At 44.6% G+C, this 15,539-nt stretch overlaps 1 protein-coding gene across 1 annotated transcript in view; it reads right to left on the reverse strand.

Annotated features, from left to right (window-relative positions):
• Positions 1-2,275: 2,275 nt before the first annotated feature.
• TSEN15 (tRNA splicing endonuclease subunit 15) overlaps positions 2,276-15,539 on the reverse strand; it is a 42,480-nt gene continuing 29,216 nt past the window's right edge. Inside the window, exon 5 of the mRNA XM_069459426.1 lies at positions 2,276-2,350. Within this exon, the coding sequence (XP_069315527.1) occupies positions 2,276-2,350 (75 nt within the window). The remainder of the gene's footprint in view (positions 2,351-15,539) is intronic.

A 15,539-nucleotide genomic window follows, 5' to 3' on the forward strand; every position in this document is an offset into this window, starting at 1 on the left:
TAGAACGATGAGATCCAAACAGCATTCCAACCTCTTTGCAACAGATTTTGGCCACCAACATAACAAAGTCAAAGTTATATGTTAATTAACTATAATATTCAAACCAGATAATAATACACAATTGTATCCATCTTCTACGTAATAAAAGACACCATATTATCATTGCTTTACCTAAGTCAATGCACTTCTCACGGGTTAAGAACGAGGTGAGTCCATTTCTCAGTGTTCTGAGAAATAAGGGAAGCAGTGAATTTGGTGTTTATTAGTTAGAGTTTATGGACGCTAAAGAGAATCTCTGGTAGACCGACCTCTGAACTCGTCCTGGGGAAAGGGGTTGGGATCATGGAATGAAGACAGAGAGAGAGAATGGATTATAGGCCTGTTGTTTAACATTTCATGAACTCATTGATGATATTTTCTCAAACATACAGGATGACTCCCTCCCTCCTTTCCTTCCTTCCTTCCTTTCTTTTTTACTTTCTGTGCCAAATAGTCATGTCATGTAGCTCATCTATACCAATATCACCAGCTGCCTTTAGCCAGCTGAACATCAAAAAGATTGATTCTCTCAAAACAATCTTCTGGCTGCTTCCTTTTCCCAATTAGATTTTGCCCCTCACCAATGCTCCTGTCTTTTTATTTCCTCCTGGAAGGTCACCTCCGTGCTCCTTGGTACTCTTTTCAAAGTCTTTTTCCATGCTTCGTCTTCCTCTGTGGCCTTATGTTAGCAACTATTTCTCTGCCCTCCCCCTAAACTGGAGGTTTTCGAAGGCAGGATCTGTGCTGCGTTTGCCTGAGCGTCCCTGCTGCCTTGGCACGTGGCGAGTGTTGAGTAAACGCTGGAATTTAATGAAGACATTGAGATGACATTGAACCAGTGAGCAAACACTCACCGCCCGGGAGGTATAAAAAGAAGTGTGTTTAATGATTCAGATTTGAGTACTTCATCCACCTGTGATGGAGAAACGAATGGCAGGGATTCTACCCACTACAACACTCCACCCCGTGAAGGTAGGCTCAGTGGAAAGGCAGTACCAGGAAAGAACAATAGAAATGTCACCTGTGCCTTATGTGGTCTCTGGGGACAGTTGGACAACACCTTTAAAGGAAAACTTGGGGGGAAAATGGACCAAAGAACTCCTTCAACTGGTTTTAATTAAACCAACGTAACCCCTTTCCCATTTATCAGAAGTCAGTGTGCATTTTTCTTCCATGTTCTACACCATTTAGAATTGTGACCAATGATTCCAGATGACTCCATTTTTTCCAGATAAATTTTAGTACCATCTCTAATGCGTTCATCTGGACTGGAAATGAAGGCAAAAAGAATTGCAATTGCTGCAGGGGCCTCTTCTGCCCCCCCTCCCCCATCTGTCTACAGGAGGTCTGCAGCCCAGAAGTCCACACCGAGGGATTGACTGGGGGTGTCCTGAGGAATGGAAACGTTATGAAACCAGAACCTCAGAGCTTTGGGGAGAGGGCAGAGTCTTAAGAGGTCCTTCTCGCTGACTTGCCTGTGAGTCAGAGTTAGCTGGACTTCTAAAAGTGATGCAACAGTCATTAGCCAAGTCTGGCTTGGACTCGAAGTAAAATCTGTCCTGTCCTGTAAGCTCAGCTCTGCAGTTCCTAAAGCCGACCAGCCAGGCCCGCTTCCAGACTGCACGGCACAAACAACAGAAAAGGTGGAACCAACTCAAGTATCTGAGTTTATTAGGGCCCCTCTGTGCACAGTCCTAGCCTCAGGCACCGGCCATCTACGACATTCCCTTAGCTCGTCCCCGGGATGTAAACATTTGCCTGATGGATAAGTAGTTGGCACAAGCACCTTAAGTTTCTCAGAGGAAAGATGCGGTCATATTATTTGACACAAATCGTTATGACTTACATACAGAAATAGGATTGGAAAATTTCAGCGAATGTGGTTTGCTTTCTTTCCAATGCCTCCAATTTCTCATCAGAAGTTTAAAGTGGATTTGCAGACTGTGTAGTGTTAGAGTTTCCAGACTTCTCTCTCCCTCCTAGAGAGGTGGATGCTTTATTAGAAGCAATAACAATGGCAATGATTGATAATGCTGCTATCAATAACGATTGGTATGGTATTATTACACTCAGTGACTCTCTACCTTGTGCCAGGTGCTGCACCGAAGCCCTGTACGTGGGTGACCCCGTGTTTGTCTGCCAGGGCTGCCACAGCAAAACAGCACAGACCTGGTGGTGAAACTAATTTTCTCACAATTCTGGACACAAGCAATCGCAAATCAAGGTGCAGGAAAATTCAGTTTCTGGTGACGCCTCTCTTCCCGGCTTGAAGATAGTCTTCCTTCTGCTGTGTCCTCATATGGCCTTTCTTCTGTGTCCATTGGGGAAAAAGAGAGAGGGATCTCTGGTGTCTCTTCCTCTTCTTATAAGGACACCAGGCCTATTGAATTAAGGTCCCACTGTTATGACTTCACGTTAACTTGGTTGTCTATATATAGGTCCTGATTCCAAACACAGTCATACTGGAGATTAGAGCTTCAGCATACGAACGGGGGCGGGGGGAGCACAGTTCGGGCCATAACAACCCTACTGAACCCCCCGCCCCAACAAGCCTGGGAAGCCAGGGGCTTTCTTTACATGTTCTCAACGAATAAACTGAGAGTTAAGTCATTTGCCCAAAGTCTCACCGCCAATTAATGAGTTGTTGTTGGGGGTGGTGGTGCCTTTTCTTTTCATAGAAAAGAGCTCGTTTATATAAATGTAGGGTTGCTAAGGGAAAAGTCAGACGGAAACCGGCAGGTGAAAACTCCAGCCAAGCAATGAATCCCTGGCTGTTCTGTTCAGTCGAACGAGTCATGGGGGCCTGTGCTGAGCGCTGGGGAGAGAAAGACAACATGGTCCCGTCACCATCTTCCAGAAGCTCAGCGTCCCAGCAACAGTGGAGGGGGTCCTCATCTGGATGAAATTGTAAAGTAGGGAAGTGACCCCTTAGTCCCCCACTTCCTTTTCTGAGAGACAATTTTGGGTCCCCATTTGGTGTCACTCTCCCCAGAGGCCACGTCCTTCAGTGGCCACCCCCAACCTGGCAGTTAGCACCCCAGCTCACCCAGAGCCTTCAGTGGTGGGGACCCACCTCTTATTGTCCTTCCCTCACCCCCCCCCCCACTCCATTCCCCAGAACTTTCTAGATCTGTCTTCCATTAAAACATCTTTGTTCCAAGTCCCATCCCTTGAGGCAAGTCTCAGCTAGGAAGCGAAAGGTCACAGTTCATTTGTTACTTCTCCTGGGTAATATACTGACATTTTATTGGTGGCCTCTGGAGACTGGTGACTTATGGCACGAATCTCAGGCACCAGGGCAGGCAGTGTGGTGGGAATTTTTTGATAGCGGGCGGGTTTGTCAGTGGACATCAAACCCATGGTGAGAAAGACAGAATCCACCCTGGGCTTCTCACAAATAAAGCTGTTTCTGCCTCGACACAGAACGATGCTAAAGGGTGCATGACAGCCCTTGTTGATGTTTCGCTCATATCCCTTAGACCCTACAGTTTAAAGTGTGGAAGGCCGTGTTGCTTCTGGTCGCCTGCCGACGACATCCCAGGGAGTAGCCCTCAACTGGTGATGCTCCAGAAACAGGGTGTAATCACCTCAGCTCCTTCATGCTTTGGGTGGGATCATTCTAAGGCGTGTGTTGTATACCGTGACCCCAAGATTCCCCGTGGAGCTCAGTGTGGAAGCTGGTGTGATAACACACCCGCTATTGGCTTCCCCCCCTTCCCTGTGTCACCCCTACAGTGACAAAGCCTGTCTCCTGGACTTCACAAATCAACCACGTGCACTCAAACCCTCTTCTCAGAGTTGACTTCTGGAGGAGCCAAACCAAGACACAGCAGCCCTAAGAGAAACAGGCAGAGGGTGCAGCCTGACAGTGTGTCAGCCTGGCTCCCCTTCATGCCAGGGGGCCCGCAGCCCCCTGTGGGAGCCTTCCCAGCACCCACCCTCCCTCCTCTGCATGGTCACCGGAAGAGGGCGGGAGTCCACATCAGAACCGCTCTGCCCGTGGGGATGTCTGAAGAGGACAGTCCCAGCAGACTGTGCTTCCGCCACTGTGGCCTCCAGCCTCTCTGGGTGGAGTCTCAGCTGCGCTGGGCTCTGCCGGGGCATGTACAGGGCCCTGGGAATTAATCTGCTACAGCAGAGCGCGTGGCACTTAGTGTCAGAAACGCCTTGCTTGTCTTCCAGCAGTAGTACCTATGAGCTATGTGGCTGTGCAACTTCTCTGCGTCTTGTTTTCCTCCTATGTAAAGTGGGATGATAATTGCTGGCTCAAAATACTGTTTCAGGGATGATAATCATCAGCTAACGATATTGGAAGAGGCTTACACGAAGTGAATGTGGTTCAACAACCCTACGAGGGTGTATCGCAGATTCCTTACCCAAATCTCTTAAAGACAGAGGAGTTTTGGAACTCAGAATTCACAATTAATACAGGTAACAGGGTACGTGTAACATGTATTACAGAACCCCCATTAGGGTCTGGGGCAGTCCCCTAGACCCAAACACAGTATTTCTGCACCCAAAATGGGAAGATTCGTACTAAGCAGATAAAGCCTGTAAAAAGTTTCAGTTGGGAGCTGTAGGTATAGGATAGTGGCCCAGAGAAGTTAAGCAACTTGCTCAACATCACACACCAGGATGTGAACCCTGGAAACTAGCTGGAGTCCCTGTTCTAACCACTACACTGCACCCCCTCCAGCCAGGAAACCTCCTCATCAGAACCAACGAAGCATTGAGGGACTTGTATCTGATTCATAAGGGAGGTGAGAGTTGCTGCTTGTTAATATCACCAATACATTTATACAGAGTATTTCTCCCAGAAAGAAAATCAAAGATACAGTTGCATTTGAAATATTAATGCCACAAAGTATCTCCCTGCAAAACAAAACAAAACAAAACAAAACAAAACAAACTACTATTTCTTGAATGTGCTGAATAGTTTAAATATGTTCATCTCATTAAATTCCCATAAGAGCCCTGATGCTGGCCGGGCGCGGTGGCTCACGCCTGTAATCCTAGCTCTCTGGGAGGCCGAGGCGGGTGGATCGCTTGAGGTCAGGAGTTCGAGACCAGCCTGAGCAAGAGCGAGACCCCGTCTCTACTAAAAATAGAAAGAAATTATATGGACAACTAAAAAATCTATATAGAAAAAATTAGCCGGGCATAGTGGCGCATGCCTGTAGTCCCAGCTACTCGGGAGGCTGAGGCAGTAGGATCGCTTAAGCCGAGGAGTCTGAGGTTGCTGTGAGCTAAGCTGACGCCACGGCACTCACTCTAGCCTGGGCAACAAAGTGAGACTCTGTCTCAACAAAAAAAAAAAAAAAAAAAAAAAAGAGCCCTGATGCTAATCAGGTGATTTTATTAGTACATCCCCTCTTATAGACGAGAATAAGTAACTTACTCAACGTCACCCATCAATAAGTGGCAGGGCAGGAGATCCAATCTGGGTCCGTCGAAGCCCGTGCCCCTTCCGCTACACCGCCCTGCCTCCGAAGGGCAGTACCTGCTGCCGACAACCATTGTGTGGCTCACCCCAAGGTCACAGGCAGAGCCAGCGTCCGGAGCACCCAGTACCTGGGCCTCGTGACCTTAGAAGGCCTTTCAATGATTGACTTCCACTCTGGAAAGCTCCGCAACTCAATACCATTTCTGTTTGCTGCCCACTCTTGCCACTCTGGGAAAAGAACAGTACCTCGTGTTCATGAGAAGATGCAACAGAATTGATCGGAAAGAAAATTTTATCTTGCTCCAGTCCTGCCCATAGCGTTGTACCAGTCTATATTTAGACAAATGTTCTGCACAGCCAAAGAGGCAATAAAAGCAATTTTAAAAGGTACTAGGCTTGTGCCAGGAAACAATAAGAAGCTGCAAGTTCTCGTTCTTTGCCCAGAGAATGACTGTTTAAAAAACAAGAGACAATAAAAAACAAGCAATCTCAGCAAACACAATGGTGCTTTCAGGTCTGGGGCATCTCATGAGCTCAGGGCAATTGAAGAAGGATGAGGACAGCGGGGGGCCTCGTCTGTCTTTACAGAAACGAGGCCCTAAGGGGGAACCGAGACAGGCCATAGAGTCGGGAAGGAAGGCTGAGAAGACGGTGCTGGCCCAGGGATCGTCTCCCTGCCCAAGGTGTCAGCAGGAACCTCTCACACTAGAGTTGACCTTCGTATTTCAGAAAGATGGAAATGAGTTCAGGAGACAATGAAGCTTCATTCATTCATGGGTTGGAGGGCGAGATGAGCAACCAAGCCCTTCAAGGTCCAAGCTTTTCCCATCCTCTCAAGAACCCTATTCTGGGATCTCCCAGAATGTTGTAATTCTAGCGTTATTTACAGCAACATATGGTTCAAACATTAACTGTCTTCCACTACAGTTATTTGTATACATGTATTGTCATTTCTACTAAATTATAAACTGCTTGAGGGCAGAGAACAGTCTAGTTATTTCATAACCTCTATAGAAGCTAGCATGGTATCTACTAAATTGAGATTTTTTTTAAATGGATCTATGTTACCCAAAGCCTTTTAAATGTTACTTAAAGCATGCACACACACACACACACACACACGCACAAACACACAGGCTCCAGGCCTCAGCCGTATGTCCAGGACGGAGTCACATCTCCTGCTACGATCCCTTCTCCAGGGACAGGCAGGGGAGCCAAGTCTTGGACTTTGCCATCCTCACAGGGTTTGTTATCTACCTGCCGCCAGGAAGAAACGAAGGCGTGGATGCAGCGATTCCTCAACTGCATCTGCCACTTTACAGCCCCCTTTAAAAAGCCTCCTCAGTAGCTGGTTTTCAGGGCTGGCACCATCTTCCTTTTCCACCTCCATGCTGGTCCTCCCCCCACCCACCCCCATGACCCCCAGGGAAAAGTAAATAAACCTCCTCCTCAGCCCATTCTGCCTCTACAAAAAGTAATTGAGAAGACTGGAACTTTCCACAGTGTCCTGTAGTTTTGTAGCAATATTATATAAAAGAAATGAACTTTGTGGTTGTTCCACCAGGAGCTTCTGTCTCTCCCTAAGCTCCGGATTTATCCATCCAACTACCCATTGGATATCTTCACCTTCATCCCCTGCAGGTATCTCAACCAAAACTATTCCAAATCTACGGGTGTAGTCTCACATCGTCATTTTCCCAAAGCAAAATAGGTTTTATCTCCTGTATGTTCATTTGGTGTCCTCTCAATAACCCAAGCCAGAAGCCTTGGAATCACCCTAGGCTTCTCCATCTCCTGACCATCTCCTGCCCCACATCCAAGCAGTCATCGGACCTAATACAAACCACCTCCTTCCTCCCCCTCCTCTCCATCTTTAGTTTAACCAACGTTATTCAAGCTCTTGCATGGAATGTTCCAACAGTCTCCTGATTACGTGCATATGTCTAGCGTTGCCCTTTGCAGTCTACGCAACGTACAGTCAGAAGGGATTCTGAAACAGAAGTCTCATCACCGTCCTCTTCAGCTCACACCTTTACTGGGCTCATTATTTGCATGATGGACCTGTTCTTAGCTTCCAGCCTAGCTTTCTAGACCTGCACTGTCCGATACAGTGACCACTATCCACGTGTAGCTACTGAGTACTTGAAGTGGTACTAGTCTAAAATGAGGGGTGCCATAGGTACAAATTTCACACCAGACTTCAAAGAGATAGCACAAAGGAAAAAGAATGTAAGACATCTCATTGATAATTTTTATATTGGTTACATGTTGAAATAAAAGTATTTTTGCATATATTGAGCTAAATGTACATTATTAAAATTACATATATTTTTACAAATTTAACGTGGCTACTAGAAAATTTTAAATTATATATGTGGTTTGCAGTATGTTCTAGATGTTTTCCTCATCATATTTCCCTACCCTGCATCTTCCCCACCCCATGCCCTGATAACAGCACCAGGCGTGTTAAATAACTGACAGTTTCCTAAAGCAAGCCATGGTGTTTTATAATCTTACTTATGCAGTCCCCTGTAAATGAAAATTAAATGCCCTTCAACTATCACAGCCCATCCCACCTGTGATGGCTTTTTAAAAATAGCCACGAATCCTTTGATATTCCTGCTGTCAAAAGGTAGATTCTAATTCCCCTCCCCTTGTACATGGACTAGACTTAATGACTTGCTTCTAATGAACAGAATAAAGCAGAAGCGCCAGTAGCATTGAAGTGTTTGGTCTCTGTCTCTGTCTCTGTCTCTCTCTCTCTCTCTCTCCTTTTTTATCCTTGGGTCATTCACCCTGAGTGAAGCCAGTAAAGCCAACTGTCATATCACGAGCTAGCTCCAGCAGCCATATGAAAAGGCCCACATGGCAAGGAACTGAGTCCTCCTGCCAACAGCCATGTAAGTGAGCCATCTTGGAAGTGGGTTCTGGAGCCCAGTCAACCTTCAGGCAATGGCAGTCCTAGCTGATGTCATTAATGCAACCTAGCTAAACTAGTCCCAAATTTCTGAACCACAGAAACTGTTGTTTTAAGCATCTGAGTTTTGGGATATTTGTTACACAGCAGTAGATAGCTAATACGCCATCCATGCCCTACGCTCCCCTCACTTCCACCTGAGGACAGGAAAGGAAGAGAGACGAGAAGCTGCTAAGAGCTCAGACTTATGTTTTGTCTACTTAGATAGCAAGATTTGATTCAAAATCATTCCCTCTACGAAGCCTTTCCAAACAAACCCCAACCAATTCCCATATGTCTATAGATTTTTTTTAAATCTAGAAATGTTTTTATGCATTTTGAGCTCAATGTCTTAACTAAAACCATATTTCCTGTTTTTAAAGTAACTTTTCAAAAATAAATTTTTTCTGAATATAAAAGTGATAAATACGCATGGTAGAAATTTTGGGACAGTTAAAAAGAAGAGAATTTAAATCACCTGAAATGTGGCCTCACTGAGGAAATCACTATTAATATTTCAATACCCCTTTTTGCATGCATTTTTATATCGATAAGATGATTTTGCATATGCAGTTTTGCATTTTGCATTCTTCTTTTCTCATGAAATGACCTCACCTCTCAGTTCCTTGAACTCTTCATTTCAGCTACTGACTCCCTGGTCAGATATTAGTAGAAACCCTTGCTACTCGAAGTGTGGTCCATGGACTGGCTGCAGTGACATCATCTGATAACTTGTCAGAAACACAGAATCTCAGACCCCATCGTGCTCTGGCCTCAGGATATTTGCACTTGCTGTTCCCTTTGCCTGCAAGGCTAGTTCTCCAGTTATTTGCAGGACTCACTCCCTCACTGCATGCTGGTCTCTGCTTAAATGTCACCTGCAGGGAAAAGCCATTCCTGACCACCCTCACTACAGCTGCATTCTGTCACACTCCATCCTGATACCCTGCTTTGCTTTCTTCATAGCATTTATCACCACTTGACATTATTTTATATGTATTCATTTGTTTATTTTCTTCCACATGTCTTTATGTGTTGGACATTGTTCTAAGCTTTGGGGACACAGAGAGAAACAAAATAAGGTCCCTGTATCTTCTGATCTAATGTAGGCATCCTATACAAATACAAGCCACTAGTTATTATTTCATGGTTTTACTTATCTATTCCTTCAAGAAGAGGCCCAATCCCCATCATCAATAGAAAGCTCCATGCCATATCCCACAACTTAAACCCACCGTGAATATTTCATTTTCTCTTTTACAGAGAATTTTGCTATGTGCTTTTGTGCTGTGCTGAGCTAAGTTTAACTTGGTTGTTTTCAGTCCCAATGAATTGCTCCAGTACAGCTTCCCTGCAGTGGAAATTTCCCTTACTTGATATGAGTCTCCAACTACATAGATGGTGGTTGTCTCATCCTTGTGCAATTTATCTGAATTTAAAGAATTCCCCAAAGTGGGACCATCACCAACAGCAGCAGCAACAACAGCAGCAGCAAGATTAGGCCTGAGAAAATGTTCAAGGGGCAAAGTTTATATTTGGTGTCCTTCCCCTTCTTCTTCCTATAGCTTTGCTATGGTTTGAATGTTTGTCTCCTCAAAAACCCATGTTGAAATTCAATTGCCATTGTAACAGTATTAAGAGGTGGGACCTTTAAGAGGTGATTAGGCCATGAGGGCTTCATCCTCATGGGTGAGATTGGCTCCATTATAAAAGAGTGAATTTGGTCCCCTCTTGCCCTCTGCCTTCTGCAAGAAGGCCCTCACCAGATGCTAGCCCCTTGATCTTAGACTTCCCAGCCTCCAGAACTGTGAGCTAAGAAATTTCCATTCATCATAAATTGCCCAGTCTATGGTATTCTGTTATAATAGGACAAAATGGACTAAGACAATATTCTTGTAGGTCCCTTTCTTTGGAGAACTGGCTCTCAGCCAGTTCTCATGTATTCCCTCCTAAGGTGGCAACTTACACGTCAACAAGAAGTGCTCAGAGACTTAAAAGGAAGAGAACATCAATAGCTTATTTTGTGCCAGGCTTCATTTATCCTCACACATCATTTCTCCATGTGAGGAAGACACAGTGCTGGAAGGACACATTTTCTCCTTCAATTTCCAGAGGAGAACATGAGCTCTGGGACATTATGTAACTGTCCCTTGTCACCTGGGTGGTCTTAACTCAAAACTCTACCTTTCAAGTCCCCTGAGCCTCAAAAATTCAAAGGAGCACAATTTTAACAGTGGATTGACAAAGCCCATGACTGGAGGGACTTTTTTTTTTTTTCAAACAAGGGTGGAAGTGGGAAGAGGGTGATGAGCGTGATGGTGAGAAGGAAATATCTATGTCAAGATGGCAAGACCCTTCAATCACAGACTTACCAAAATTTAGAGCTAGAAGGGATCTCAGTATCTGCACCAACCACTTCATTCTACAGAAGTGGACCATTAAGGCCCAAAGTGGATAAATTATGTTCATTTACATCTAAAGCACTGATACCCTAAAATCCTGAAAAAGCAGACCTACTTGATTAATTTACAGGATCCAAATTTTCTAAGAATCTTACTTGGAGTGGATGAAGAGATGACCAATTTTTAACCCAATTTTCAAAACCACAGTGTCCCCATCTGTGGTCATTAGCAGAAGTACAACCACCATAATTTTATAATTATGTGGGGGGAATTACCATTTCTAAGCAGAGTTTCCAAATTTAGCAGTGTTCACATGTCTTCATTCCCCTACCAAAATGTTGGATAAATAAATGCACAGTTTTAGCATGGGAAAGGATGTGGAAACAAATAGTAAGTAAGCTTATCAGGCAGACATTTTGTTTAGAAATCCCTATTTTTATTTCTTAAAACTACTAAGGCAAGGGGTCAAACATAGAAGATCTCATAGCATAAGCATGTTTACAAGAGCACAGAGCATGAGATGTGATTTCTGTCATGGCCCAAGGAACACGGGGCTCTGCTTTCTGTGCAAGGTGGACAGAGCAGAAAGGCAGCTGGTCTTTGCTCCATGCTTGGAGTGGCAGGGCTAGGACGAGGTGGGGAGGGATCCATTCCTGAACATTAGAATGCAATCAAATAAAACAAGTACCGTATTACCATTAGGTAGGAGGCAGTCTGATACGTAAGATAAATGTATACTCAGAAAATTAAATAGTTCTTGTGAGTATAAATATGCATGTTAATGATAATTAACACCTTCTGTTTGCAAATGTAGCAGGGTAATATTTTGATATATTAACTGATACGTTTTCTCTTCTCAGTAATTCTTGTTACCTGTGAACTTTTTCCCACATAGGCTTTCTTGGCACACGGCCTCAGGGACAGGCTTATGCTACAGAACAAAAGAGGCAAATTCTTGGCTTTTGAATTTCCAAACCTGAAATCTTGGCAAAAACAGCATGTTTGGAAGAAAAATAGACCTGGAAATGGTCAAAATTAGTTTTTTCTACCCCTAAGATGAGATAAAACTAAAAAGAAAAAAAACTGTGGCGTGAAAAGGGAGCAAAAGCAGAAGAGTCAGACCCGTGAGTGGGTCACAGAGCAGACACCCATGTCCCGTCCCCTCTGCCCTGACCCCGTCCGGCTGAGCTGCTGGTGCCGAGGAGGGACAACAGACACTCCGGGGAAAACAGAGGAGACGTGAAAGGGACCTGTGGCCAGCACCCATGCCCATCCCCTCCCCTCCCGCTGCTGCCTCCAGGCTCTGGTAAGGCCCCCACAGACCCCGGCCTCTTGGGGCCCTTCAGCCAGGGTGCTGTGGGGACAGCAGAGAACATCTGGCTGGAAAAGCATTATCTCTACGGAGAGGACCTGAAGCAGCCTGCAAGTTCCCCCACATGCCCATGAAGAGCAGACCCAATATTTTCAAAGAGCTCAAGACAAATAGGCAAGAGAGACCCAGATCTGAAAGATCTTGTGGCCGAGGTTTAGAGGGACTCTGGGCAACTTATGTGGACTGAGGGCACTGCACGGTGATGCACAGTTCAGCTGACGCCAGTGTGACTAGGGAGAAACCCTAAGGACTGATGTCCATCCCCCAACTCTCCCTCCTCTCATGCTAGTGCACCCTGGAAGCCCCTACGTCTATATGAACACTCCAGGTTCCTGAGCCCACAGCAATAATTCTCCAGCCCAGAAGGGAAGCCACCAGGCTCCTCATAAACCCAGCTCCATCCAGGCATCCGTGTTGAACCGGCGTCCTTCATGGTCTCTCAGGATCCAAATAAATCCCCCTACGCTGTAGGCACAAGTGCTTTCTTTTTCCATTCTTAGGAAGTAAAGACCAGGACGACCTAGTCTGTGTAGCAGCCCCTGATGCATCAGGAGAGGGAGAACAAAGTCTCCAGTGACCCTGGGTTCCTGATACATACAAGATCTCCCTTCTGAGTGTAGATGACAAATCCAGAACCTGAGCAGGGCAGGGGGGAAAAGTTTGTCTTCCCAACTCTCCTCTCTCCTCAGCCCCTAGGTCGGCCCTTTCCCCACCTCGGGGGTGCTTAGTTAGTGCCCTTTCCTTCTTTCCTTGCTGCGTCTTCTCACTGTCCTCCCGTTGCAACCTGAAGCTCCCCTCCATCACAGTGACTCAGAATAGTTTAAGGTTTAACTCCAGCTCCTCTGTTCTCATGACTATTCAGTTGTTAAATATACCTTGTGGCTCTCTCCCCTCTCCTTTCCATTACCTGGAAATGCTGTTCTCTGAATGTTCTTTCTCCCCGGTCCAAGAACATGGTGGAATTGCACATCTCCTCCTTCTTAAGGTTGATCATGGCAGCCCTGTCACTTGCTGGCTAGTGAGAGGTGGGCAGGAGTGACACATGTCGCTTCCAGTGGAAGCATTTAGTTGCAGTATGGGACACTGAAGCACTCCCTGCCTCCCGCTGCTGGAACCGATGACATTCCAGATGGTGGAGGCTCTGTCAATCTGATCCCCAGGGTAAGAACCCCCAGTCGATGTGCAATGGACATGTAATGAGAGCAAGAAATAAACTCCTGTTAAACTAAGTCACTGGTTACTGCATCGTCATCTAACCCATCCTGACTCATACACCTGGGCTACTGTGGAGTTCAGGCTCTCATCACTTCTCACCTGAGCTCTTAGCACACACCACTCAAAGTAGAGTCCACACACAGGTATCAACCCACAAACTATTGCTAGTCTGCAATGAAATAAGTACAGAAATTGAGAATAAACATTTAAAAATACTTATAACAATTAAAATAATGAATTTGGCACGTTGAGTTTAATAATAAAATATTACGGCTTATAATCCCCCCAAATCTTAGCATTGTGCCTTGCCTATTGGGGTGATAAAAAATATTTGGCAAATTAAATTGGATCATTGTTTCATGATTAGAAAGTAGAACTACAGTAAGATCTCAAGCAATAGAAAACAGATCCGGGGGATATTTGAGGTGAAATCATCATTTATAAGTTCCTGGAATCTCTCTTTTTGCCAGGACAAAATTTATCTCCAAAAAGCAGAGAAACTTTATGAGCTCTTCCTCATTTACTATTAAGCATTGTTTTAGGTTTGCCGCCAAAAGAGCATGGACATGAATGTATTTAGCCTCTGGAATAGAACTCTGTAAATATATTGCCTATGAATATGGTTTTCAGAATTACCCATAAACAACTTGACATTTTAATACATTTGTTCAAGAGTACAAAAGGATAATATAACTGATCCCTAAATCACTTCCTAACTCCCTCCAGGACTGAGTAATTTTTTTTCCTCCCAAAGACTCTTTGGCACACATTGATATATTTCTCTACATCATATAAGAAAGAGGCAAGGTAATACTCTAAAAAAGAATAGTGCACTCGGTGTCAGGGGACCGGGTTCTAATCCTTGTTACCCACCCAACTCATTTGCTACTACAGAAAGCCATTACTTAACCACTTGGTGCCCTAATTTTTTTATCTTATGAGGATGTTAACAACAAGTAACATCAACTCCATTGTGAGAAGCAAGGTAAAGGGTTCTGAAGCAATTAGCGAATAAAATGCAACATGATTAAAATTTAGCATTTATATACAATACTGCCTTGTAATGCTCTCAAATTATTTTCTACATAGATTTTCTCCTCTCTAGCCAGACAATAACCTCCTTCGTGGTGGATTGTGCTGTTTTTCTCTGTATCTTATTGAATGTTGAGTCCTTTGGGACAAATGATACATATATGATGATTGTTTGAAAACTAATCTTTCAAAAGTTGTAGAACTCCTTCACCCTTACGTAAACTACATGCACTTCATGCATCACAGCACAAGTATGCCTCAATTCACACTGACAATATGCTTTTAGAGTTTTGGCTAAGGAGAGTTGCAATTAGCTCTCTGAGTTCCCTGAGGGTCAGGTCTCATTAATCTTTGTGAAAGCACATAGAAGCAGCCCAGTTGTTATGGACTCCATTATGTATCTCCCCAAATTCATATGCTGAAGCCCTAACCCACAATGTGATTGGATTTGGAGATAGGGGCTTTAGGGAGGTAATTAAGTGATGTCATAAGGATGTGGCTGTAATCTGATAGGACTGGTGTCCCCATAAGAAGACAAAGAGCCCCGAGAGAGCATGCGTGCACTTGCCTGCTCTCTCTCTCTCTCTCTCTCTCTCTCACCTCTCCATGCACCACAGAGGAAAGCTCATTTGAGGACACAGCCAGAAGGCTGCCATCTGCAAGCCGAGAAAAAGAGCCCTCAGGAGTCCATGAGCACCTTAATCTGGAACTTCTGACCTCCAGAACTGGGAGAAAATAAATTTTTAAGCCACCTAGCATATGGTATTTTGTTATAGCTGCCCGAGTTAACTAAGATACCAGTTAACGTCTGCAGGTGAATTAATAAATGAACTTTCATAAAATACTTTTAATGTTACCTCCACTCAGTATCCTGAAACCTAAAAAGCCAATCTTTGATTTTGCTTAAATTCGTTCAGGGGGACGTTTTCCAGAGTCAGTTAAACATTATAATAGCACACCTACCCAACAGACATGTGATTTTTCCATTCTTTTTCCTTGTGAGCACAGGCAGTACTTATTCAAGGATCATTAAGAGGATTAGGCTGTGGGAATAAGAGTGGTAAGGAACAGAACAGTTAT

This window comes from Eulemur rufifrons, chromosome 27, assembly GCF_041146395.1.
Source record: "Eulemur rufifrons isolate Redbay chromosome 27, OSU_ERuf_1, whole genome shotgun sequence".
NCBI classification, from domain to species: Eukaryota; Metazoa; Chordata; class Mammalia; order Primates; family Lemuridae; genus Eulemur; species Eulemur rufifrons.